Genomic DNA, 27,519 nt, shown 5'->3' on the forward strand with positions numbered 1-27,519 from the left:
TTCATTAATGGTATCCCGAGTCAGTGACCAGAAAAATAGGTGAATATTTGCTGACATGGAATTTGTCTTTATTACCACAGTGAGAGAGGAGAGAAGGAACAGAGAACGGAGAAGGGGGAAGGAAGACAAAAGGAGAATAAAGTAAGGAACCTGTATGGGGTCCTGGCCCATATCAGGTAATTTCATAAGTGTAAATGTAAAGTTTTCATCAACTTCATAAGAGGGGAGAGGTGTAGCTAGAAAAAGATCAGGATGTCTTGGTGGCCAATAAACTCAATATGAGGCAACAATGATATTACAGACAAGAAAGCTTGTGTTATTTTAGAATGCAATAAGAGAGGTACAGTTTATATTAATAAAAAGGTCAGATCACACATGGAGTATTCAATTTGGCTCTGGGAACCACATTTTAGGAAGGAAACTAGTAGCCTTGGTGTTTTCGGTAGTGCAAATAGGATTGTAAAGGGCTTCAAGTTTGTATCATATGAAAAGCAGTTGAAAGAATGGGTAATTTTTAGCCTGGAGATAAGAAGACAGAAGGGAAACCTAAGAGTAGTTCTCTAAGTATCTAAAGTATTGTCAAGTGGAAAAAGTATTTCTTGTTCTGTTTAATTCAAATAGGCAGAAAAAAGAACAATGGACAGGAAGCTGTAAAGAGGCAATTTAGGTTTGATGTACAGATACATAATTAGACCTATTCAACAGTAAAATGGGGTGCCTAAGAAGGCAACCATATTAAAAGCTAGCATCTATACAGCGCTTTACAATTCTTAAAGCACTTTTACAATATCATTGTATTCCCACAATGACCCTGGGTGATAGATACTATTATTATTCCCCTCTCACAGATGGAAATACTGGAGGCTGAAGCAAGTGGAATCCCTTGCCCAGGATCCCACAGCTAGTGTCTGAGGCTAGATCAGACCTCAGATACTCTTGAGTAGCCCTCTATCCACTGCGTCATCTAGTGGCCTCTAAGGCCAAGCAATCCTATCACTTAAGGTGCTCTGGAAAAACTGGGTAAAAGCACTTGTGAGAAAGAAAGTAGTCTTTTGGTTTATAGCCCAAAGACAGGCCCCCAAAGAGAAAAAGACCTATTTGTACAAAAATATTGATAGCAGCTCTTTTTGTGGTGGCTACAAATTGGAAACCAAAGGGATGCCCATCCATTGCAGAATGGCTAAACAAGCTGTGGTATATGATGATGATGGAATATTATTGTGCTATAAGAAATGACAAGCAGGATGATTTCAGAAAGGCCTGAGAAGACTTATATGAACTGATGTACAGTGAAGTGAGCAGAACCAGGAGAACCTTGTGCACAGTGACAGCAATATTGTTTGATGAAGAACTGTGAATGACTTAACTATTCTCAGCAAAAGAATGATTTAAGACAATCTCGGGGGCAGCTAGGTGGCACAGTGGATAAAGCACCGACCCTGGATTCAGGAGTACCTGAGTTCAAATCCAGCCTGGGACACTTGACACTTACTAGCTGTGTGACCCTGGGCAAGTCACTTAACCCCCATTGCCCTGCAAAAAAACCCAAACAAACAAACAAACAAATAAAAAAAGACAATCCCAAAGGACTGTTGATGAAGCATACCATCCACTTCCAAAGAAAAAACTGATATTGATTGAACAGACTAAAGCATGCTTTTACTTTCTTTCATTTTTTTATTTGTTTTTTTAATACAAAATGACTAATATGGTAATGTTTCACATAACTGCACACATATAACCTATATCTGATTGCTTACCACCTCAGGGAGGGACAAGGGGAGGGAGGGGAGGAGGGACAGAATTTGGAATTCAAAACTTTAAATAAAAATATATATTATTATTAATTTTTTTTTTTTAGTGAGGCAGTTGGGGTTAAGTGACTTGCCCAGGGTCACACAGCTAGTAAGTGTTAAGTGTCTGAGGCCGGATTTGAACTCAGGTACTCCTAACTCCAGGGCCGGTGCTCTATCCACTGTGCCACCTAGCTGCCCCAAAGTCCTCTTTTTTTAAGTATTAATTGGATTAGCCACTGAAGTTCCGTACAAATCTGAAATTCTTTAATTCTGTAAAGCATAAAAGAGGGGAAAAGCTCGTTAAACAAAATATCTTCAAGGATAAACTTAGTCTTTTATAAATATCCATAGAAATTATGTTTCTATAGACAATCTTAGTACTTCTAGAAGGTTGAATACATTCCTCCCTTTTTCTTAATTTTAAATAGTATTAGAAGTTAGTTCTCCTTATTAGAGAAAAGGCCAATATTTTCCCCAGGCATTAAAGGAAATGTCTGATTTTAGTTGGGCTTGGCCAAACAATCAAGAAGCATTTATTAAATACTACTTACATGCCAGGCTTGATTTTAGGACTACAAAGACAAAAATAAAACTGTCCCTGACCTCAACAAGCTCACCTTAAATTGGGAAAAACAACACATACACACATAAGGATATACAAAGTAAATAAAAGGTAATTCTAGGAAGGAAACACTAGTAAATGGAAAAGGGAACAGCTCTTGTACCAAGTTTTGAAAGAAACTAGGAATTCTACAATGCCAAGGGAAGGAAGGAGTGTATTCTAGGTATGGAAAATAAGCATGGACAAAAGTACTGAGGTATATAATGTCATTGAGAAATAGCAAGAAGCCCAGTTTGGTTGGACCAATGAGTATATGAAAGGGAGTAATGTATAATTAGGCTGGTTGGAGGCAGGTTGTGAAGGACTTTAAACAGCCAAGGAGTCTGTATGTGATTATAAACATAACGGGAAACCAATGGATTTAATTAAGCACTCTGGAGTATAGACTGGGGAGGGTAAAGACTTAAGGCAGGTAGACCCATTAAAAGACTATTTCAGGGGCAGCTAGGTGGCGCAGTGGATAGAGCACCAGCCCTGGAGTCAGGAGTACCTGAGTTCAAATCTGGTCTCAGACACTTAACACTTACTAGCTGTGTGACCCTGAGCAAGTCACTTAACCCCAATTGCCTCACTTAAAAAAAAAGAAAAGACTATTTTAATAGCCCAGAAGAAAAGTGATAAGGGCCTGAATAAGGGTGACAGCCATGTGAGCAGACACAAAAGGCCAGATATAAGAGAAGTTATGGAGGTAGAAACAATAAGATTTGACAACTGATAAGCTAAATGAGATTGTTACAGCACAACTGACACAGAAAATACTCAGCCAGGTACTTGAGGTGGAGAGAAAGTTTATAACGTGCAGACCCAAGGTGGGGGCGGGGATTCCATCCCTCCAATAATGGGCAGTGAGTCTTGTAGCCCACCTGGTTATATACAAAAAGACCAGGCGTGGTATAGTAGCAAGTTTATCAAAGGAAGTTGAGGTCAGTTATTCACTGAACAAAGGATGCATAGTGGCGCCTAGTGGTTAGGGGAGGCTTGGCATTGCAGCTGGGGTACTGTTAAGGGAGGGTTAAGGGAGGCTTGGCATTGTAGCTGGGGTATCTCAAGGCCAGAGCCTGTCTGAGACAGCAAGGTCGGAAAGCAGAGATTACAGACTGCAGCTGCAGTTTGGAACATAGCAAGGTCAGGGTCTGTTTGAGATAGACAAGATCCGAGGCTATATGTGATATTCTACATCAAGATGAGGGAAAGCAAGGACTCATGGATGATTCCAAGATTGTGAACCATAGGAATTTAAGAATGGTGGTGTCATCAACAGCAATACAAAAATTTGGGGGGAAAAAGGTTGAGGGAGGAGCAGTTGAAGATAATGAGTTCTGTTTTGGACTTCTTGAATTAGAAATACCTTATAGGACATCTACTTTGAAATATCCAATAGTCATCTGTGATCCTATGAATGGAGTTCAAGAAAGAGAGATGAACCCATAAGGTCCCTGAAAAGAGTATATAGAAAGAAGAAAAAGCCCAGGACAGAGCCTAGGGGCATACTCACAGTTAAAGGGAGGAATATATTGACAATGATTCAAAAAGAATGCTAAGAAGAATCAGCCAGACAGGCAGGAGAATAACTAAGAAAAATAATCACAAAAATCCAGAAAAGAGAAAAGTACCCAGGGGAAGAGCAGGGTAAAGGGAAAACAGGCCATGAAATTTGCTAATTAAGTGAACATTGGTAATTTTGGAGCAATTTCAGGTGAATGCTGAGGTTGGAAGCCAGGATTTGCAAGGGGTTGAGAAGAGAGTTAGGAGAGGATATAGAAAGGAGAATTTTTTTCTATAAGTATGGCTGTGAAAGGAAAGAAAGGTATAGGATGACAGCTTAACAAGATGACAGGAAATTTTTAGACCTAGAGACAATTTCAGCATGTTTGGAGTTATCAGAGGAAGAGCCAAAATATAAGGAGAGATTCAGTCAGCCAGTCAACACACATTTATTAAGCACCAATGATGTACCAGGTACTCTAACTACTGGGAATACAAAAAGAGGCAAAATACAGTCTTTGCCAACGAGGAGCGCACAATCTAATGGGAGAGACAATAAGCAAACAAGTAAGACATATACAAAGGATAAATAATGAAAAGAGGGAAGGGACTAGTATTAAGAGGTGTTGGGAAAAACTTCTGGTAGAAAATGGGATTTTTAGTTAGGACTTAATGGAAGCCAGAGAAGCCAACGAGTAGAGATGAGGAGTGAGAGAATTTCAAGCATGGGGACAGATCAGAGGAAATGCCTGGAGCTGAGTGATGAAGTGCCTTGTTTAAGGAACAGCAAGGACGCCAGTGTCACTGGATCGAAGAGTACGTTTCAGAGAATAAGGTATAAGAAGACTGGAAGGGAGGAAGGTTAAAGTTGTGAAGGGGCTTTGAATTACAAACAGGATTTTTTTATTTGATCCTAGAGGCAATATGGAAGCCACTGGAGTAGAGGGGAGAGCAGTGGTGACATAGCTGGATCTGAGCTTTAGGAAAATCACTGGTGGTGGAACAAAAGATGGTTTGGAGTGGGCAGAGACTTGTAAGCAGATCTACCTGTAGGATATTGCAATAGTCCAAATATAAGCTGATGAGGGCTTTGTACAAGGATGGTGGCATATCAGAAGAGAAAAGGGGATATCTTAAAACAAATGTTACAAAGGTGAAATCAACAATCCTTGGCAATAAAAAGTAAGGAGTCAAGGATAACATCTAGGCTATGAGCATGAGGAACTAGGAGGATGGTACTGCCCTCCACCCTAACAGGGAGGTGGTGGAGGGTGTTAAGGGGCTAAAATTCTAGCCAAACTGTCTAAAATATCTAATGAGTGGTCGCCAATAAATTATAAGCTTTAGCAAGAGTTAGATTTTTAAGCATTTATTAAGGAGAATAAGAATTTGGTAAAGAGAGAAGAAAAGGCCAAGATTCCTATCTATTAAAGGGAGAGCACATTTCTAGCTCCCTTCTCCGCCAGAGTCCCCAGGAAAGAGAGAGACTGAGCGCCAGCCTCTTCCTTCTTCCTCCCACTAGCCAACGTCACTTCCTGACGCCAAAGAAAAGACTCCTGGTCTTGCCCTCAAAGACCTTCGCTTCATGGGCAGAACTCTTCTGCAGTAAGTCTCCAGCAGGTGGCATCATTCCAATCATTATAAGGGGAAGGGTTTAAGAGGAAAGAATTCCATTTTGAACATGTTTAAGATATCGATTGAAAGTCCAATCAGAGATATATGAAAGGCAGCTGGAGATGTGAGATTGGAAATCAGCTGAGAGAAGGGAGGAAGATGAATATATTTGAGAATCATCAGCATAGAAATGGTCATTAAGGCACCGCGCAGTGCTCTTCACCTCAGCCAAAAGAGGCGGTGGCAGCAGTGTAGGCAAGATGAGTGTGAGGCCCAATTCCATTCCGTTGCAGTTCCCGCCCGATGAGACTCGAAGCTGATGGATCTGCTGGTCCTCTACTCTGGCTTCATGGGCTACTGCGCCACACTGCTGGATAACCTGCTGCACCGCTGGCTGGTGGTGTCCACTGGTATGCATCTCCAGCTTCTGTATGTTACTTCATTCTATTTTGTGGGATATAACCTTACTAAACGTCAAGACTTTAAGTATGCTCAAAGGGACTGTGATATGTTTAAGTATATGAAATTGCATCCAGAAGATTTCATAGAAAAAGAAAAGAAAACTTATGCTGAAATCTTTGAAGAATTTTATCCAGTTCGCTGAAACTTCTCACACTGCCTGATTTTCCTTCTTTCCCAGGAGCTTTTGTTGATGAACTCAATGGGATGTATTTGAAATATATCTCAAATTCACATGTAATGAAAAAATTAAGGTCTTATAATTAAACAAGTGACATGAAAAAAAAAGAAAAAGAAAAAGAAATGGTCATTAGATCCATGGGAGCTGATGAGACTGCCAAGTAAAGTAGTATAGAGGGAGAAGAGAAAAGGCCCAAGACAGAACCCTATAGCACAGCTATCGTTAGAGAACAGGACCTAGATGAGGATCTAGTAAAGGAGACTGAGGAGTAGTTAGATAGGAGGAAAATCAAGAGTGTGGTGGCCTGAAAACCTAGAGAGAAGAGGGTGATCAAACAATCCAAGAGTGAAAGAAGAGGGGCCTGGATCAAGGACACAAACAGATGGATTGGCCAAGGTGAGGAAAAGGACGACTACATCAAATACTGGAGGAGAAAATGGGAGGTGATGGCAAGAATAGGGGACATTTAGGGGGCAGCTAGGTGGCACAGTGGATAAAGCACTGGCCTTGGATTCAGAAGGACCTGAGTTCAAATCCAGCCTCAGACACTTGACACTTACTAGCTGTGTGACCCTGGACGAGTCACTTAACCCTCATTGCCCCACCAAAAGGAAGGAAGGAAGGAAGGAAGGAAGGAAGGAAGGAAGGAAGGAAGGAAGGAAGGAAGGAAGGAAGGAAGGAAGGAAGGAAGGAAGGAAGGAAGGAAGGAAGGAAGGAAGGAAGGAAGGAAGGAAGGAAGGAAAGAAGGAAGGAAGGAAGGAAGGAAGGAAGGAAGGAAGGAAGGAAGGAAGGAAGGAAGGAAGGAAGGAAGGAAGGAAGGAAGGAAGAAAGAAAGGAAGAAAGGAAGGAAGGAAGGAAGGAAGAAAGGAAGAAAGGAAGAAAGGAAGAAAGGAAGAAAGGACGAAAGTAAGAAAGTAAGAAAGGAAGAAAGGAAGAAAGGAAGAAAGGAAGAAAGGAAGAAAGGAAGAAAGGAAGAAAGGAAGAAAGGAAGAAAGGAAGAAAGGAAGAAAGGAAGAAAGGAAGAAAGGAAGAAAGGAAGAAAGGAAGAAAGGAAGAAAGAAAGAAAGAAAGAAAGAAAGAAAGAAAGAAAGAAAGAAAGAAAGAAAGAAAGAAAGAAAGAAAGAAAGAAAGAGAAAAAAAGAATAGGAGACATTTAGGGGAGAAGAGGTCTCTGTGAACAGTCTCTATCTTCTTAGTAAATTATGAAGCAAATTCCTGAGAGAGTGTGGTTGATGTGGGATATTTGGGGAGCAAAAGTCTGGAATAAGGCTGCTATAAGGCACGACAGAGAATCAATTAGGGAGGAGTAAAAGAAATGTCTCACTGCTATTATGGCCCAGTAGAAGTTATATTATATAAAATTGTAACAGACCCAGTCAGCACACTTGTCTAACTTTTTCCAGAGCTGTTCAACAGCACAGGATTTAGAATAGATGAGGCAGATAGTGGGAGTTAATACAGGGATGTGGTTTGACACGGCCTGAGCGATGACAGGAAAACTAGGCAAGGGACTTTAGAGCAAGAGAACAGTTTAATGCTGAACTGGTTTACTTCTCAAATGGGGATGAGAGGAAAAGGAAATGAAAGAGGATAGTGAGATATTGAAGATAAAAAATAGGATTAGGAATAATCAGGAGCAGGATGGTAAGGAATGCTCATAGGTTATGGTCTGAGAGTACATTTTCAGAATTCCTGAACATGGAAACAGAACTGGTCAATGAGATCAAAGAGGCGGTCGTCCCTGTGTTTGACTGAGGGGTGGTGACAGTGCAGGTCATGGGAGAGGAGGAAACTGAAGAACTAGAAGGCCAAGTTTTTTTTGTTTTGTTTTGTTTTTTAGTGAGGCAATTGGGGTTAAGTGACTTGCCCAGGGTCACACAGCTAGTAAGTGTTACGTGTCTGAGGCCGGATTTGAACTCAGGTACTCCTGACTCCAGGGCCAGTGCTCTATCCACTGTGCCACCTAGCTGCCCCTAGGCCAAGTTTTTTGAAGCAATATTGTTGCTGAAATTTAGGATTATTCTTTTTAGGGGAAGAGAAGAACAGTCGGGTTAGACCGAAATTGGTTCTGAGACCAGGTAAGTTAGTGGAAGAAAATAGAAATCTTGGAGGGAAAAGTACTCTGTGGTCACAGAACTGCCCTCTTCTCTTCTTGGCTCTGCAGTCCTGATTTGGGCAGAAAACAACATGGCAGCCAAGGTGTGAAACAATGCTCAATCACCTACACCAAGTGGCAATTTCAGAACCTATTTTTGACCCAGTAAATGCTGATTGCTTTAACACAACCAGGATATGAATTTTAACACTGTGCATTAGGACAGATGCACAGTTTTGGTTGCGAGATTTTAATGACTGCGACATTTCATGACTTATCCTATCACATGCTTGTGATTCTCTTTTTCTTTTTCTCTTCTGAAAAATTTGAAGCATATTAGAATATGGCTAGTAACTTGGGCCTATGATCTAGATGAGAGTAGTTAAGCCATATGCATGCACAAGGAATCTGAGATCAGGAATTAGGTTTTACTCTCTTTACAAACTTCTGTGTGGATCTTATTATTTTAAAAGGAGAGCCTTTGAAAGCAAGTGAAACTGAAATTAAAAAAAGAGAAGTTTGAGACCTTTGATACATGTGGCCAAACATCTTATAGATTCTTCTGGCGTCCAACTGGGACCCTTCCAGGTAAAAGTCACTGTATACTTTACTGGTCCCTTACCTGTGTCTCCTGCCGAACACTAGTATCCTCGGCCTCCTTCTCAATCTCTTCCTTACTTGGTGACTTGGATACAAACTTATTCTTGCTTACAGACTCTTCCACCAGCTTTTTTTCTGATTCTTTCATTATTTCCAAGGTCTCTTGAGTAGTGTTACTGTTAGACATCTTCAATAGAATATAGCAGCGTCTACAGACACCTATGGGAATAGCAAGCATAAAGAAAGCAAGGGTTTGAGACAAATTCCCCTCATAAAAATCTGCATTTCATATTCTGGTGTCTCATTTCTTCTGAACACAAAGCACTGGCTCAGGGAGTTTCCTGAGTTTCCTCTCATGAAAGTCTTCCCAGCCCCTCAGTTCTCCACAGAAGGCTCTTGCTGCACTCAGGTAAGATGTGCAGCATCAGGACTGGGTTGCTCCACTTGCTTCATGCCCTGGGGGGAGGAGGAGAATATACTTTGGCACCCTCCCACCCCGCAGTGGCTCACCGCATGTACATAACAGGGACTAACCACCATCAGTGGAACAGTTGCACTGTTCAGTGTGCACTGCTGCACACGCACACAACCAGAAGTAGATAATATCACTTTGCATAAAGACTCCAGATTTCTTCTCTCCAAAGCAACACTTAAAAGTCAAACATGCTTGGCATCAAAAATGGTTTAGAAACCTTTTCCCTCTCTTCTCATAGATCACTAACTGTACCTTAGATCTAATTACTCTTCTTCTGAAAAGGCAAGTTTAGAAACTCTCAAATTCCACATCTGTCCCCAGTATAGCCCTGGAAACAGAACATACCAGAGGGTGACAATATTTCCTGTCAACAGCCATCAAAGACACTCCCTTTCCTTCTTAGATCAATTTGGAGGAGAAGATACAGGTGATTCTTAAGAAATGGGTAAGAAGATTCAGTGTTGCATGTGTTTATCTAAGAGTTTACTGCTTTTGTTGTTCACTGTGACCTAGGAAGCACACATCCTCAGAATGCTTGAGATCCTAGCTTCCAGAAACTAGCCGAAGCTACCTGAGCCAGCGTTTTGTGTTCAGAATCCCAATCAAAAAGTGAAAGACTTAAAAAAAAAAGAACTGAGGAGAAAAAAGGCCAGTGTTTCCATTTGTTTGAGACAGGGGTTACGCACAGAAGTTGCTAAGATGTGAATCCAAACTGACTGGCGCTCTCAATCTGAAGAACTAGTAAAACCTGAAATGCAGGCCATCAGTGGCAATTCTTACCTGGGCTACCTTAACAGAGACAAAGAATCATAGCACTTTGTATCATCCATCTGTGTTCACTCAAATTCTTTTGTTATACTTGTTTGTATACATAGCTTTCCTATTAAATACTGAACACTTTATGGTCAGGGACCACATTTTAACTCATCTTTGTATTCCCCTTTAGTATCTAGTAAGGTGGTTTCCATACATGAGATGATCGATTAACATATTTTGAATGAATAAAACCTAAGATTGGAAAGAAACCTTAAAGGCCATCTAATTCAATGTCCTTTTCAGTTCAGGAATTCTTCTAATGATATTTCTTTTTTCTTTTCTTTTCTTTTCTTTTTTTTTGGTAAGGCAATTGGGGTTAAGTGACTTGCCCAGGGTCACACAGCTAGTAAGTGTCAAGAGTCTGAGGCTGGATTTGAACTCAGGTACTCCTGAATCCAGGGCCAGTGCTCTATCCTCTGCACCACCTAGCTGCCCTTCTAATGATATTTCTAAAGATGGTCAGTATCTTCTTGAACTCCCAAGACACACGGCTCACTACTTTGTGACAGCCCCTTCCACTGATGGCTCAAATTGTTAGAAAATCCTTTTTTATAGAACCAAAATACAGCGCTCTTTAACTTCTACCCATTATCCCTAGTTCTAACTTTCTAGAGCAACAACAAATAAGTCTAGAGCCCTTTTCTACATAGCAGTCAGTTAGATATTTGAAAACAGCAATCATGTTTCCTCATCCCAAGTATCTTTTCCTTAGACTGCTATTTCAAAAACTGAGGGCAGCGAGAAAAAACACAAAGCAGCTTTAATTTATTTATTTATTCATTCATTCATTCATTCATTCATTCATTTATTTATTTATTCATTCATTCAGTCAGTCAGTCAGTCAGTCAGTCAGTCAGTCATTTATTTATTTATTTATTGGTAGCTGAACTGTCAAATAAGTATGGAAATCTACTTTGTAGTACATTTTCTTCTTCTCCTATGGTCCAGAAAAGGATCAACAATCCAGATACCTGGTATGACATTATGGTGGAGATTGATGCCTATGCACTAGTCTATCATGAAGGTTGCATTTTGTTTACTCCTCTCTTCTAGTTCCACATACAAAAAGAAAAGGAGAAAAAAAAAAGGTGGGATATTGCCATCGACTCCAACTCCAGATTCCAAGAGTTCTTATTCTGCCTTCCTTCTCATGGGCAACAGGAAAACTAAGCAGATCTACCTATTTCTGGGACTACACAAAGTTGCTTCCAAAGAACTACTGGTTTCCCAAAAATTCCACAACCCCCAAAGCAAGGATAATCACTCTTGAGAAGGAAGCAATAGAGAAAAATGTAATATTAGGAAAGCCCATATGAGTTAGTCAGCATCCATCAAGGATACCAAGAAAACTAAAGGCCTCAAAAACAAATTCTTCTCAAAAACAACCACCCAGAATCTAGGAGGTTTGTCTATAGCGATCAGTTAGTTAAAAAAGACTGTATCCAACTGTGTCCTTAAGGGCTACCCTGGTCAGAAGACCCATCCTGTTAAGCCTGCTTATGCTATGCTAACCAATGCCATTTTTAGCTCAGAACTTTCTTTTCTACAGTTCCCACCTCACCCCTGGTATATGAGTGCTTAAAACTTGCTGGTATAATCTCTCAGCATTAAAACAAAACTGAAAGTTATACCTTAAAGCTGCATCTAGGAAATAACATAGGTTATTATTCAAAAGATAATTCTTTGGAAAAAGATAGGAAAACTAAAAGAAGGGTCAAAATACAAAGAAATTCTTTTCAAGCTTTAGGGCCTATTAGTGAGGCAAAGGAGGATAGGGTGGAGAAGAGTGGTTCTGACAGGGAAATGAGACTAAATAAAATGCACCACAACAGCAATAATGCATAGCTATGAAGCCCCCATGAGAGCCTATATATGTGCCACTTGCATCCTATTTTATGCACATTTAACACTTCAGCCAGGAAAGCAGTACAGTTTCTAAAGCAGAATGTCTCCCGAGGACACTCAGCAGCTCAAAGCTGCTCACAAGGGACTGTCAGACTGCTGGGGACAGAAGATGGGATGAAAAGCGGGTAGGTGATCAGAAGCCAAGATATAGCAGTCTTGTCAGGGAGACTGCTGCATATTCCCTATAAATTTCTGGTCTGCCACAGTAAATGCATTCTAGAGCAGAATGAGATTATATAGCCTTCCATCAACTCTATAAGCAACTTTCTAGGCACTGAGCCAAAAGGACATTACACAGGAGATTCTTGGGGATAGTAAGGATGGTATAGAATTGTTTGCTTATGTCTATAGACCATATGGTCTGTATGTGCCAAGTACCAAGTAGGAAGGAGAGTACCAAGAGGAAGACAAGAATAGTTACTTGATGCTAAAAAAAAAAAAACAAAAAAAAAACCCCACACACAAAATAACAAAAAAATCCCACCTGTCCTATTCTACTAAATGAGCTATGGCAATATAAAGGCCTTACACTTCACTATAATCTTTTTAAAACAAGTGGAGACTATTTCCCAACTAGTCACCATGTTAAAGGGAGAAGAATGTAAAAACTATGTCACCAAAACCCATTCTCATATAGACCTTAATCCTAGAGACAGAATACAGGAGGACCAAGAAGCATTATGAATACCCCAAACCTCGAGAGGTAGTTTCTGTTTAGTCCATGGGTTATGTGACTATAGGAAATAACTGAAAAAGGGAAGTTCCTTTTGGGTCCTTTTTCACTTCAAAGTTCTGAAAGGGAATAAAATTTGGTAAGGAGTAGTGTATTGGAATATAGAATACTAATGGAACAGGGTCAGTTGGAACACGTGCCAACCCCTTGGGGTCTATAAGAATGAACCAAAATAGACTTTGTTAGCACTCACTCAACTGGTGTTGATGATGGTCCCAATTTCAAATCACAAAAACAAAAAACATCCTTCTCTGTGGCTGCAATCACTAAGTTGTAGGAAAAGCCCACAGGTGCTAGTTTTTATCCATGGCAATTCTTCAGAAAGGAATGAAGAGGGAGTACCTCCATTAAAATGTTCTAGAAATGTACCTACTTTCTTCCTCAATATCTGCTATGGCTATGCTTAGCCTGAAATGAGAAGTGCAGGTGCCTTGCTTAATAGACTGACACATCCATTGAGCTTTACTGCAGTTTCTGACAAGCTCTATGCACTGCTGGCCAAAATTGCATTATTCACTTCCTTAAGCAAAAGGGATCAAACTTTCACCTCCCGCATAGACAAAGCACCAGAGATGTTTTTTTTTTCTATGCTGCTTCTATTTCTATTGATTCATTCAAAGAATCCCAGAATAAAGAAAAGACACAGAATCACAGGAGTGGAAAGGATCTTAAAAGGATCTCTCCCATCCTTCCCAAAGAATCTTACTGTACTAACAAACTAACTAGAGAAGACTACATCACCACCTTATCTTTCATAGCATGGTCAGGATGCTCTTTGTAGCTAACATACATTTCACAGTGTATTTAAGTCTAATCCCTCCTACTCTTTTCTTATTAACCAATATCATAGGTATATCAGTATCTATCATTCAAGTAACCGTATCTGAAGTAGAGACAGCCTTATAATAATCCAGCACAACAAACCAATCGATCAAAAAGCATTTATTAAACACCACTTACATGCCAGGCCTCAAGAAATTGGGGCTTCAAAGATAAAAACAGTTCCTTCTCTCAATGAGCTTACCTGAAATTGGGGAAAACAACATACACATACATAAGGACATATAAAGTAAATAAAAGGTTAACTGCAGGGCAGAACACTAGCAACTGGGGAAAAGGGCATCTGTTGAATTAAGCTTTGAAGGAAACTAGGGGTTCTATAATGCACAGGAGAGGAAGGAGTGAATTCTAGGCATGGGAAACAAGCACGGGCAAAGGCACTGAGGTATATAATGTCATTGACAAATAGCAAGAAGCCCAGTTTGGCTGGACCAATGAATACATGAAAGGGAATAACATATAATTAGGGTGGCTGGAAGCAGGTTGTGAAGGGCTTTAAATACCAAACAGAAGAGTTTGTATATGATTCTAGAGTTAGGAGGAAGCCACAGTGGACTTGATTGAACAGATAAGTGAACTGGTCACAATTGTGCTTTAGGAATATGAGTATTACAGCCCGGTGAAGTATGGATTACAGAAGAGAAAGACTTGGAGCAGGGAGACTCATTAGATCAATGCAATATTCCAGAAGAGGGGTGATGATAGCCAAATGATCACAGAGGTAAATTTTTTAAAATTTAAATTAAAAAAAAAAATCTGAAAACTCCAAGCATTACACACACAGAACACAAAGAGGATTACATATGAAATCATGAATCTCCACTTCATACCAATTGCTCTTTCTTTTTGAAAGTATGTGACAGGGGCAGCTAAGTGACACAGTGGTAGAGCACTGGCCCTGGATTCAGGAGTACCTGAGTTCAAATCCAGCCTCAGATACTTGACACTTATTAGCTGTGTGACCCTGGGCAAGTCACTTAACCTCAATTGCCTCACCAAAAAAAAAAAGGGGGGGCAGCTATATGGTGCAGTGGATAAAGCACCCGCCCTGGATTCAGGAGTACCTGAGTTCAAATCCGGCCTCAGACACTTAACACTAGCTGTGTGACCCTGGGCAAGTTACTTAACCCCAATTGCCTCACCAAAAAAAAAGAAAAAGGTGAAATTATGTGACAAATTCCACACATTATTTTAAAACTGCCTTGGTTATACGATTCTTGTGCTGAATTTCCTTTAAGTCTCTTCTGTCCATTTTAAAAAGTTTCAAGGAGGCAGCTAGGTGGCGCAGTGGATAAAGCACTGGCCCTGGATTCAGGAGGACCTGAGTTCAAACCTGACTTCAGACACTTGACACTTACTAGCCGTGTGACCTTGAGCAAATCACTTACCCCCAATTACCTCACCCAAAAAAACAAAACAAAACCAAACCAAAAAAGTTTCAATAGCCTTCTCTTATTGGTATGTTATTGCTAACTTCCTGCTCCCTCCTACCTTAACCCCATTAAAAACTGAGACAAAGGAAGAAAAAAACAAAACAACTATTGCAACAAATAAACACAGCCAAGCAAACCTAATCCACACAGTGGCCATATTCACAATTAATCTCCTTCTGTACCCTTTTCCATCACCTGTTAAGAGATGATCAACATGTTTCATCACAGGTCTTCTGGAAACATAGTTGGTCACTGCACTGCTCAGAGTTCTTTTAAGTCTTTCACATTTTTTTCTTTACAACATTTCTTTCCATATAGAAATTGTTCTACTTCAACTCAGCATTAGCTCCTACTACCCAAGATACTCTGCTATTTGCCTCAGCATTTCTTATGGTACATTAACAATATTCCATTGCATTCACATAACACAGAGGTAATCTAAGGCACCCACTTGTATTCTAGTCCGGGGGGTCCCCCTTTTTAATTTCTCCTTCAAGGCCAAAATGCTTGTGGCTATTTGCTCCCCAGTATTATCTTCTCTCTTAGTGCAGCTCCACCCAGCTACTCCCCATCCCCACTTAATTCTACCACCTTCTTTCTCCTTTCTACATCAGCATATTTCTCCTTTTACACTTCCTTGTCTCTTCAAATCCTAAGAACAGAACCAAGGGGATAGAGATGGAGGTAGACTTGACACGTGAGGAAAAGGAAAGTAAGAAGTCAAGAATGATTCCAAGGTTGCAAACCTGGGTGAATTTAAGAATGGTAGTGTCCTCAACAGAAATACAAAAACTAAGCAGGGAAGGGATAACGAGTTCTGTTTTGGACTTTTTGAGTAAGAGATGTGTATAGGCCATCTGAAATGTCTAATAGTCAATCATTGATCTTATGAATGGTGCTCAAGAAAGAGATCAGGACCGGATCTATAAGATATAAGGGGTCATCTGGCTAAAGATGAACCCAAAGTAACTGTTAAGGTCCTAGGAGAGTCCAGAGAGAGAACAGAAGGTCCAAGATAGAGTCTTAGTTTAGGGGCATACTCATAGTTAAAAGGAATATCTAAAATGATTCAGAAAGAATGCTGAGAAGGAACTAAGGAACTAAGAAAGAAGGCCAGAAAGGAGAAATGATCTAGGGGAAGAAGGTGGTCCACAATGCCAAATGCTGCAGAATGAATGGTTAAGAAGAATGAAGACCGAGAAAAGACCATAAGATTTGGTAATTAAGTGAACACTGGTAACTTTGGAGAAAACAATTTCAGCTGAGTAATGAGTGTGAAAACTAGATTACAAAGAAGTGAAGAAAGGAAAGGAGTGAGAATAAAAGAGAGAAAAGAATAAAAAAATTATTTTAATATTTTTGAAACTCTCAAGGATATTAACTAGGTCAGAACATAACACAGCAAACAGCAGTATAGTCAGGGTTGTGAAATTATAAGTATAGGTTAGTGGTGTGTTGGGTTTTTTGGGGTTTTTTGGTGGGGCAATGAGGGTTAAGTGACTTGCCCAGGGTCACACAACTAGCAAGTGTCAAGTGTCTGAGGCTGGGTTTGAACTCAGGTCCTTCTGAATCCAGGGTCTGTGCTTTATCCACTGTGCCACCTAGTTGCCCCCAGTGGTGTGTGTTTTGTTTTGTTTTTTTTAAACAGATTTGGAGACTTTTAATGACTGTGCAAGACTGACTTGATATCTTATAACAATTCCACAAACCCCCAAATTCTCATAAGCAAAACATGGCTCAATAACATCATTAATCCATGCCTATGTATCTGGGTCTAAGGTAAGGATTGGTAGCAACATGGAGGGGAAAAGGCTATCATGATCTTGGGGCTGAAAAAGTAATGGAATAGGGATAAACAAACAAACAAAAAGAAATCAATCTATTCAAACCTTCTTCCATATGGTTATCAATAGTCTTCATCTTTAAAGAACTGTGGAGTATAGATGCTGAATGAACCATACTATTTCTTTTGTTTTTGGTGCTGATGTTTTTCTATTTTGAGGTTTTTTGTCATTGCTCTGATTTTTCTCTTATAACATGACTAATGCAGAAATATGTTTAATGTTGTGTGTGTGTGTGTGTGTGTGTGTGTGTATATAAAACCTATATCAGATTACCTGCTGTCTAGGGGAGGGGGGGAGGGAGAAAAATCTGAGATTGTAAAGCTTGTATAAACAGAAGTTGAGAACTATCTTTACATGTAAAGGGAAAAAAATAAAATACTTTATTAATTTTTTTAAAAATAGTGTTCATCTTCTTGCACTGCTTATCTGTTGGGGCATGACTTTTGATCATATATATTATTTGTTACTTGTTTAAATATTTTAGATACCAAACCCTGAATTTGATACAAAGATTCCCCCTCCCCATTTGATGCCTTCCCTTCTTATGGTCAGGTTCATTAATTTTGTTTGTGCAGAAGTCTTCCAGTTTCAATGTAAACAAATTTATCAATTTTATCTTTGTTATTTACCACTGTCTCTGGTTAAGAATACAACTCCTTGAAGAAGCTGTGGAAAAACTGGAACACTAATTGCATGGTGGAGTTGTGAAGTGATCCAGCCATTCTGGAGAGCAATTTGGAACTATGCCCAAAGGGTTATGGGGCTGTGCATACCTTTTGACCCAGTAATACCAAAGAGATTATTAAAAAGGGAAAAGGATCCATATGTACAAAAATATTTATAGTAGCTCTCTTTGTGGTGGCAAAGAATTGGAAATTGAGGGGATGCCCATCAACTGGAGAATGACTGAATAAGTTGTGGTATATGTTTGTTTGTTTTTTGGTGAGGCAATTGGGGTTAAGTGACTTGCCCAGGGTCACACAGCTAGTAATTGTTAAGTGTCTGAGGCCGCATTTGAACTCAGGTCCTCCTGAATCCAGGGCCGGTGCTCTATCCACTACGCCACCTAGCTGCCCCTAAGTTGTGGTATATGAATGTAATGGAATACGATTGTGCTATAAGAAATTATGAGCAGGCAGATTTCAGAAAAACCTGGAAAGACTTAAGTAGACTCATGATGAGTGAAGTAAGCAGAACCAGGAGAACACTGTACACAGTAACAGCAACATTGTGCAGATGATCAACTGTGATAAACTTAGCTCCTCTCAGAAATACAATGATCCAAGCCAATTCCAAAGGATTCATGATGGTAAATGCTCTCCACATCCAGAAAAAAGAACAGTGGAATCTGAATGCAGATTGAACCATACTATTTCTACTTTTTTTGTGTGTTTTTTTCTTTTTTGAGGTTTTTTCCTTTTTGTTCCGATTCTTTTTTCACAACATGACTAATGCAGAAATATGTTTAATGTGATTATATATATATATATATATATATATATATATATATATATATATATATATATATATATAACCTATATCAGATTGCTTTCTACCTTGGGTAAGGGGGGAGAAAAGGGAAGGAGGGAGAAAAATTTGCAACTCAAAAATCTTATAAAAACTACTGTTCAAAACTATCTTTACATGTAACTAGAAAAAAACTACTATTAACATTAAAAAAAACAACAACTCCTACCCATATCTGTGAAAGCTATACAGTCTACTTCTCTTCTTTAATATTAAGGTTCTAAGTTCTTTTAGAATTTATTGCGGAATATAGTGTAAGGTGTTGGTCTAAGTCTAATTTCAGCCAGATTTTTTTCAGTTTCCCAGCAGTTTTTATCAAATTAAACTTTCCTAGGTAATTTATGTTTTACAGTTTATAGAACACTGGACTGAGTGCTCCATTTTTTCTCATTTTCATTTGCATAATCTGTTTCATTGATTTACCTCTCTTTTTTAACCAATGCCAAATTATTTTGAGCACTGCTACTTGATATGTTTTTAAGTCTGCAAGTACTATTTTCCCTTCATTCCTACCTCTTATTCTAGTCTCCTTAATGTTCTAGATCTTTTATTTTTCTGAATGAATTTTGTTATTTTATTGAGTTATGTAAAATATACCTTTGAAAGTTTGATTGGAATAGTATTAAAACTGTGAATTACCTTTGGTAGTATTTTTATTACATTGGCATGACCCAGTTAGGAGCCTTGAATTTTCCTCCAGCTATTTAAGTTGTTCTTTATTTCCTTCAGGAGGACTTTGTAAGTCTATTTATATATGTATTTCTTGACTTTGAAAGTTTAGCAAAAGACAGTAATAGTTGGAGAGGTGGTAAATAGAAAGATGAGACACACTACTTCACTGTTAGTGGAACTGTGACAATCTTTTTGAAAAGCAATTTAGAATTAGGCAAATAAAGTAGCTAACATGTCCGTATCCTCTAACCCAGAGATTACACTACTAGGCTTATACCTTGAGAAAGTCATTAATAAGAAAGGCCCCACGAACACCAAACTATTTATAGCAGCAATTTTTGTGATGGTATATGAATGTAATTATCATTGTGCTATAAAAATTATGAATAGGATGAATATAGAGACGCAAGAAAAGATTTTTATGAACTGATACATGCAAAGCCAAGGAAACAGTACAAAATGATTATAATGTAAATGGAAAGAACAACCAAATAACCATCAAATGTGAATGTTGCAAAACTACAAAGAACAAACATGACTCCAAACAAGAGATATGAGAAGACATCCTCACCCTATTCCTTTGCTGAAATGGGAGGCCCACAATGCATAAAGCTTCAGACTTTTTCAATGTATTGAACAGTTCTGCTTTTCTCTTCTTTTTAAAATGTTATTTATTTAGAAGTATCTCTGATAAAGGCTTTGTTTCTCAAATATATAGAGAAGTGAGTCAAATTTATAAAAATACAAGTCATTCCCCAATTCATAAATGGTCATGGGCTATGAACAAGTAGTTTTCAGACAATGAAATCAAAGCTATCTATAATCATGGGAAAAAATGCTCTAAATCACTATTGATCAGAGAAATGCACATTAAAATAACTCTCAGGTACCACCTCACACCTATCATGAGTGGCTAATATAACAAAAAAGGAAAATATTGGCTGTTGGGGGGAATGTGGGAAAACTGGGATGCTAATCCACTATTGGTACAGTTGTGAACAGATTCAACCATTCTGGAGAGCAATTTGGAACTATGCCCAAAGGGCTATACAATTATGCATACCCTTTGATCCAGCAGTACCACTACTATTCCAAAGACATCCCCCAAAAGAGAAAAAGACCTATTTGTACAAAAATATTTATAACAGCTATTTTTGTGGTGGCTAAGAGTTGAAAATCAAAGAAATGCCCATCAATTGGGGAACAGCTAAACAAGTCTGTGGTATATGGAAAGACTTATATAAACTGATGTATAGCAGAACCAAGAGAACCTTGTGCACAGGGACAGCAATATTGTTTGATGAAGAACTGTGAATGACTTAAGTATTCTCAACCAAACAATGATCCAAGACAATCCCAAAGGACTTATGATGAAGCATGCTATCCACCTCAAAAGAAATAACTGATATTGATTGAACAAAGACTAACACATGCTATTTTTCTTTTTCTTTCATTTCTTTTTAGTTTTCTTATACAAAATGACTAACATAGTAATGCTTTATATAATTGCACATGTATAACCTATATTTGATTTCTTAGCGCCTCAGGGAGGGGAGAAGGGAGGGAGGGAAGAAGGAATAGAATTTGGAACTCAAAACTTTAAATAAAAATGTTTATTAAAATTTTTAAAAAGAAAAGAAATCCACATTTTAAAAAATGTGATTCGTTTTATGGAATTGTTCTCTGGGAGGGGGAAGTGGGGAATTTAAGGAGGAAACAATGTTTAAAAAGGCATAAAAAATTTTACTTTTTTAAAAAAAGATGGCAATTCTAGGGGGTAGAATCAAGATGGCAGGACAAAGGCAGGGACTCATCAAAGTTCTCTAAATAACTTTAGATGGGGCAGCTAGGTGGCGCAGTGGATAGAGCACCAGCCCTGGAGTCAGGAGTACATGAGTTCAAATCTGGCCTCAGATACTTAACACTTACTAGCTGTGTGACCCTGGGCAAGTCACTTAACCCCAATTGCCTCACTAAAAAAAAAAAATGCTATCCACTTATAGAGAAAGAATTAATACAGTCTTAATGCAAATTGAAGCAATTATTTGGGGGGAGGGGGTCAGTATTTCTTTCACAACACAGCTAATATGGAAATGTTTTACATGACTGCACATGTATAACCCATATCAAAATTGCTTGCCTTTGGGGGCAGCTAGGTGGCGCAGTGGATAAAGCACCGGCCCTGGATTCAGGAGTACCTGAGTTCAAATCCGACCTCAGACACTTGATACTTACTAGCTGTGTGACCCTGGGCAAGTCACTTAACCCCAATTGCCTAAAAAAAAAAAAAAAAAAAATTGCTTGCCTTTTCAATAAGGAGGGAGGGAAGGGAGAGAATTCAGAACTCAAAAATTTTTTTTAAAATGAATGTTAAAAACCATTTTTACATTAATAATTGGGAAAATAACATTAGAATAACAAAAAAGATAGTAATTCTGAAAAAATGAAACAAGTAATTATCAATCATTTACAAAATGTTGTCTAAGTTTGAGGCACAACCTAAAAGAAGACTAAAGGATAAAACTATTACCAAGGAGTCTCTGGCAACTTCATAATCTCAGCTCTCTAGTGTGGCTGGTCAGGTGCTTAATTAATACTGAATTTAACATTTATAAGATGTCTATTATGTATAATGCTGAGGATACAAAGATATATAGGTCACAGGCCTACTCTCAAGAACTTTGCAGTTACACAACTATGATACAAGGTAAATTCAAAAGAGGTCAAGGCAAAAGGGCTAGGATAATTTTTTAGTAAGGAGAGAGAAGTCACTTTAACCTAGGGAATTAGAGATGAGAAAAGGCATTTTGGAAGATGTGGTATCTCAGTTGAATCTTGAAAGAAACAACTTCAACAGAGAGACTGAAGAAAGGAAAAAAAACAAGACAGGGACAGAGGGAGAGAAGTTCATTTCAGCAATACCATAATAAATTCCATGGAGAATATGCCAGATTGATTATGGCCTGAGACTACCTACCACTTCAGTTCCAAACCCTTCAGATAAACCTTGGTAGTACCGAAGGATCAGAATCACTTTCACCTGTCTTTTGAAATCAACAATTTTCCTACCTATTCTTACACTCTACAACTACCTGGTCCAAAGACCATTGATCCAGACAGGATCAGAGTTTAAAAGCTGGGCCAATCAGGTTTTTAATTTTGATGCTTTCTGTCACTACTGTGTACTTATACCCTGTCTCCTCCCAGCCAAACCCCTCTTCTCAATACACTCCCAATCCGAGGCAGAAAGCTGGGAAACAATTTTTGTGGCCAGTACTTCTGATAAAGGCCTCATCTCTAAAATACATAGGGAACTAAATCAAATATTTAAGAATCCAAGTCATTCCCCAATTGAAAAATGGTCAAGGGATATGAACAGGCAGTTTTCTGATGAAGAAACCAAAGCTATCTATTTCCATATGAAAAAATGCTCTAAATCACTATTGATTAGAGAAATGCAAATTAAAACAACTCTGAGGTACCACCTGACACCTATCAGATTGGCTAAAATGACAAAAAAGGAAGATAATAAATGTTGGAGAAGCTGTGGGAAAATTGGAACACTAATGCATTGTTGGTGGAGCTGTGAACTGATCCAACCATTCTGGAGAGCAATTTGGAATTATGCCCAAAGGGTGATAAAGCTGTCCATACCCTTTGACCCAGCAATACCACTTTTGGGTCTTTTTCCCAAAGAAATCATGGAAAGGGGAAAGGGACCCACATGTACAAAAATATTTATAGCTGCTCTTTATGTGGTGGCAAGGAATTGGAAGTTGAGGGGATGCCCATCAATTGGGGAATGGCTGGACAAGTTGTGGTAGATGAATACGATGGAATACTATTGTGCTGTAAGAAACGATGAGCAGGAGGAGTTCAGAGAAAGCTGGAGAGTCTTGCATGGGATGATGATGAGTGAGATGAGCAGAACCAAAAGAACATTGTACACAGTATCATCAACATTGAGTGTTGATCTACTGTGATGGACTATATTCTTCTCACCAATGCAATGGTACAGAAGAGTTCCAGGGAACTCATGATAGAAGAGGATCTCCAAATCCAAGAAAAAAAAAAAGAACTGTGGAGTATAGATGCTGAATGAACCATACTATTTCTTTTGTTTTTGGTGCTGATGTTTTTTCTATTTTGAGGATTTTCATCATTGCTCTGATTCTTCTCTTATAACATGACTAATGCAGAAATAGGATTAATGTTATTATGTGTGTGTATATATATATATGTATGTATGTATATATATAACCTATATCAGATTACCTGCTGTCTGGGGGGAGGGGGAAGGAGGGAGAAAAATCTGAAATTGGAAAGCCTGTATAAACAAAAGTTGAGAACTATCTTTACATGTAACGGGAAAAAAATAAAATACTTTATTAATTAAAAAAAAAATACACTCCCAATCCAATCAGTATGGAAAGGGACAGCCAATCACACTCTATTATCTTTATTTCCTTTAGATAAGACAACTGTCAGTGCTAGTATCCTTGAAAACAAAGGTCAGGCACACAGGCATTAAATAGATTTTATGCTTTGGGAAACAGAATATTTCTCTTTACATTTAATGGATCAAATGAGTTATAAGGTGGTAGAGGTGTGGGTGTGTGTGAGAGAGAAGTAGGGTTTCCTCTCAAAAAGACATTCTATAGGAGCTGTCATGGGTTAAATCTTGAATGGTTAAATCTACCATTCAGGGAGCATTTGGGCTACTCCAGCTGACCTCTGAAGACCCTTCCCACACAGATTATCATTCAGCAAAAGGGATAGATGAGATGACCTCCCAAGGTCGTTTCTGATCCCATATTTTGTCAAATAGGTAAGAACTAAAAGACATGAAAAGAGAACACATATGGCCTTTGACTCTGACCTCTTTGAATGATATAAAGTTGTTACCTATCCCTCCTTCCTCCTAGGTTTCAGTGACACTGAAACTTCTAGTTCTCTTCCAATTTCTTGCCTGCTCCTTCTTCCTTCGCTGGCTCCTCCACAGGTACTCTGATTTTTAAAAACAATTCTCAGAAAGCCCAAGTATAAATGAGAATGTAACAAGAGGGGAAAGGGATAGGTTTAATTTATGTGCTTTTCTGCTTCACTGGTCTCTTGCATTCTGTTCTCAAGCATCTTTTCCCTCCAATTCTCTCCTCTGGTGATTTCATCTACTCCCAATTTAACTTTAACTATGACTAGCTTTAACTATGACTCCTTAAAGACTCACCAAACCTATATTTCCCGCCCTGAACTCCTATTCTGGGCTCCAGGTCTAAATGTCCAACTGCTTGCTAGATAATGCCTAAATGTTCTATCAGTATTTAAGCTTAACATGAGCCAAATCAAAGTTATTATCTTTGTCCCAACATCTGCCCTCCTAACATCCCTATTTCTAATAATGATGCCACTGTGTTCCCCTAGTCACCAAGAATGGAAACCTCTCTTCCCTTGACTCTCTCATCTTCACATCCATTTAGTCATTACATCTTATTGATTCTACCTCTACAATCTTCTTGTATCCACCTGTTCTTTCGACTTCATAGGATCATAAGAACTTTGAGTTTTAATCCAATTTCTCTGACTACTGCTCCTTTCATTAAACTCCACTGCTTTCTACTATCACCAACCGAGTTCACGTCTTTATATTTTGCTAGAATTATTAAACTAATTGCTCTAGGAACAATTGACTCTGTTCTCTTACCTGCAATCCAGCCTCTAGATCGCTGCTAAAGTAAAGTAAATTTTAATTCATGACTTTATACTTATCAACAGCTTGCGATGACTCTAATTTATAGGCTGTATATTCCAGGCCTTCCATGCACTGGGTTTTAGGCTACCTTTTCAGCCTTACTTTACATTATCCCTTTCAAATATGTTACCCCTCTGGGTAAACTGAACTTACTGACCACAACCTAGATGCTCTTTCCTTTTTCTGGTACCTTTATTCATGGTACCTTTGCTCTGGTTCCTTTATAATTGAAGTCAATTTCTCTATCATTTCTACTACCTACTGAAATGCTTCTCATTCCAAGGCCCATGTCCTGCTCCTCACCTCAACCCTGGCCCCTGCCCCTAAGCCAGAGCAAAGCATTGCTCAGAGCAAAGCATTGTCTGCAGCTCTCCCATGCCTATGTATTTTAATCACACAGAGTACAGTTATACATGGATACAAACATGCACTCCCTACTCCTTGAGAACTGAGACTTCTGTATTCTCCACACCATCTACCGAAGTATCATAAACAAAGTATTTAGAATAATCTTAAAGCTATGCACAAAAGTTTTTTAAAAAATAGATAGATAGATAGATAGTCCTTTTTTTTCCAAATTCAAAATAACTTCTAGAAGAGTTATGGGTATCTTCAATATAAGAACGAATTATTTTTTGTCCCCCAGGATGCAGGGAAGTTGGAAGAGATAGACATCAAGACCTTCTGTGATAAGAAATAAACAATGGGGGCATCTAGGTGGCACAGTGGATGGAGCACTGGCCCTGGAGTCAGGAGTACCTGAATTCAAATCCGGCCTCAGACACTTAACACTTACTAGCTGTGTGACCCTGGACAAGTCACTTAACCCCAATTGCCTCACTTAAAAAAATAAAAAAATAATCAATTAAATTAATTTTTAAATAAATAAACAATGAATACAATGAAAGTTCAGCAACCTATTCAAGAAATCTGGAGGAACTAGGAAAGTGAAGAGATAAGGATACCCAAGGGGGAATGGGGAAGAAAGAACAAGGAAGTTGTCTCCAGTCACTCCTCTCTTGATAGACCAAATGACATGATGTACACACAGGCAACCACAAGATCCAAGCTGGAGGAGAATAAAGGGAAAACAAGTGGAAGAGAAACTGCCAGTTTCTGATTCAACATTAAGGTTATAGAGCTAAACCGCACAAGTTCAGAAATAAAGGGAGAGCTCACAAAGCCCTGCAGACTATGACTTGATCTGGATCTGAAGGTCACTAAATTTGTTAAAGAGATAGCCATCAAAGTCCACAAAAAGATCTAGGAATCAGGGTTGAATTATGGGTACCTCAACCTTAGAAACAGATAGTAGGTATATCCTATCAGCCCAGCTGTCAGTACCTTTCTCCCCCTACCAAACCACATAAACTGATATCCCATTATCATATGTTGTTAAACAGTAAATCTTAAGACAGTAAAAAAGAAACCTTACACCATTATTTGAACACTTCATTTCACAGTTCTATATATGGCATTGGTATTAATGCCATATATCACTGACTAAGTACATTCTGCAAGGTTAAATGATGATGTGTTTATGATCTATCTGTTCATTGGCCCCTGGGTCAGCCAATCTGAACCAGGGCTCCATGGCAACAGGCCCTATCACTAAGAGGCAAGATGAGATTGTTTTCCCTCCTTTTTTTTTTTTAAATATAGCATTTCCACAGAAGCTGCTGCAAATGTTGGTCACAGAACACTTTCCACAGATATGTAAGGTGTATATAACCAATATGATATATTAGAAAGCAAGTGGCTCTGTCAGTGGATCTAGGCAAATAACGATACTCACAGAGGTTAACTATCTTAGCACAAAGGCTTGAAAGAAGCAAAACAAAAAGACTTGGAAATGTTTCCATGTTTCAACTCACTGCAGACACTAATTAACCTCTGAACTACAGGAAAACCAATTTGAGGGTCTATTGAGGGGTTAGCCCTGTTGACATCATAATTTTATGTTCCTACATGAAAACACATGGAGCCAGGTCTAAAGGCAGAATTATTACCTCCTGGTGAACTTTCTTTTTCTTCTTCTCTCTAAATGTTACATAACCAGAATTCATTTAAGAGTTAAGACTCTTAGATTCCACTATTAGGTTGTTGTTGGTTCTTCATTCTCAAAGAGGACCAGGACATCCAGGTGATGTCATGATTTACACTGAATTAGATTTAAGTGAGGGGAGGCTATGTGAGTTCAGCAACCTCACTCTCTCTTTGAGAGTCATCTGGGTCCAGTGGCGAGATCAGGACAACTAGAGATGGCTCTGGATGTTTAGGGCAATTGGGCTTAAGTGACTTGCCCAGGGTCACGCAGCTAGTGTCTGAGGTGACATCTGAACTCAGATCCTCCCAACTTCAGGGTCAGTGCTCTATCCACTGCACCACCCAGGTTCCCCCCCCCCCCCCCGCCCCACCACCACCATTAGGTATATACTACAAGAAAGACAGAAATGTCACATCTATTACCAAAATATTCATAGTGACACTGTCCTTTTTGTGCTAGTAAAGAACTAGAAACAAAGTATAGGTCCATTGGTTGGGGAATAGTTAAACAATGTATGGTACATTAATGAAACGGTATATTACTTTGCTGTGAGAATGATCATGCTGTAGAATTCAGAGAAAAATGGGAAGGTTAACACAGAACTGACGGAGAGTAAAGTAGCCAGG

General features: G+C 38.9%; 1 protein-coding gene across 11 annotated transcripts in view; it reads right to left on the minus strand.

Annotated features, from left to right (window-relative positions):
- R3HDM2 (R3H domain containing 2) overlaps nucleotides 1-27,519 on the minus strand; it is a 161,735-nt gene that overhangs the window by 56,663 nt on the left and 77,553 nt on the right. For all 11 annotated transcript variants that reach the window (XM_043968799.1, XM_043968806.1, XM_043968803.1 and 8 more), the window contains one exon: nucleotides 8,875-9,071. In XM_043968799.1, coding sequence (XP_043824734.1) covers nucleotides 8,875-9,039 — 165 coding nt within the window. In that variant the 5' untranslated portion in view covers nucleotides 9,040-9,071. The remainder of the gene's footprint in view (nucleotides 1-8,874; nucleotides 9,072-27,519) is intronic.

This window comes from Dromiciops gliroides, chromosome 5 (genome assembly GCF_019393635.1).
Source record: "Dromiciops gliroides isolate mDroGli1 chromosome 5, mDroGli1.pri, whole genome shotgun sequence".
Lineage (NCBI taxonomy): Eukaryota > Metazoa > Chordata > Mammalia > Microbiotheria > Microbiotheriidae > Dromiciops > Dromiciops gliroides.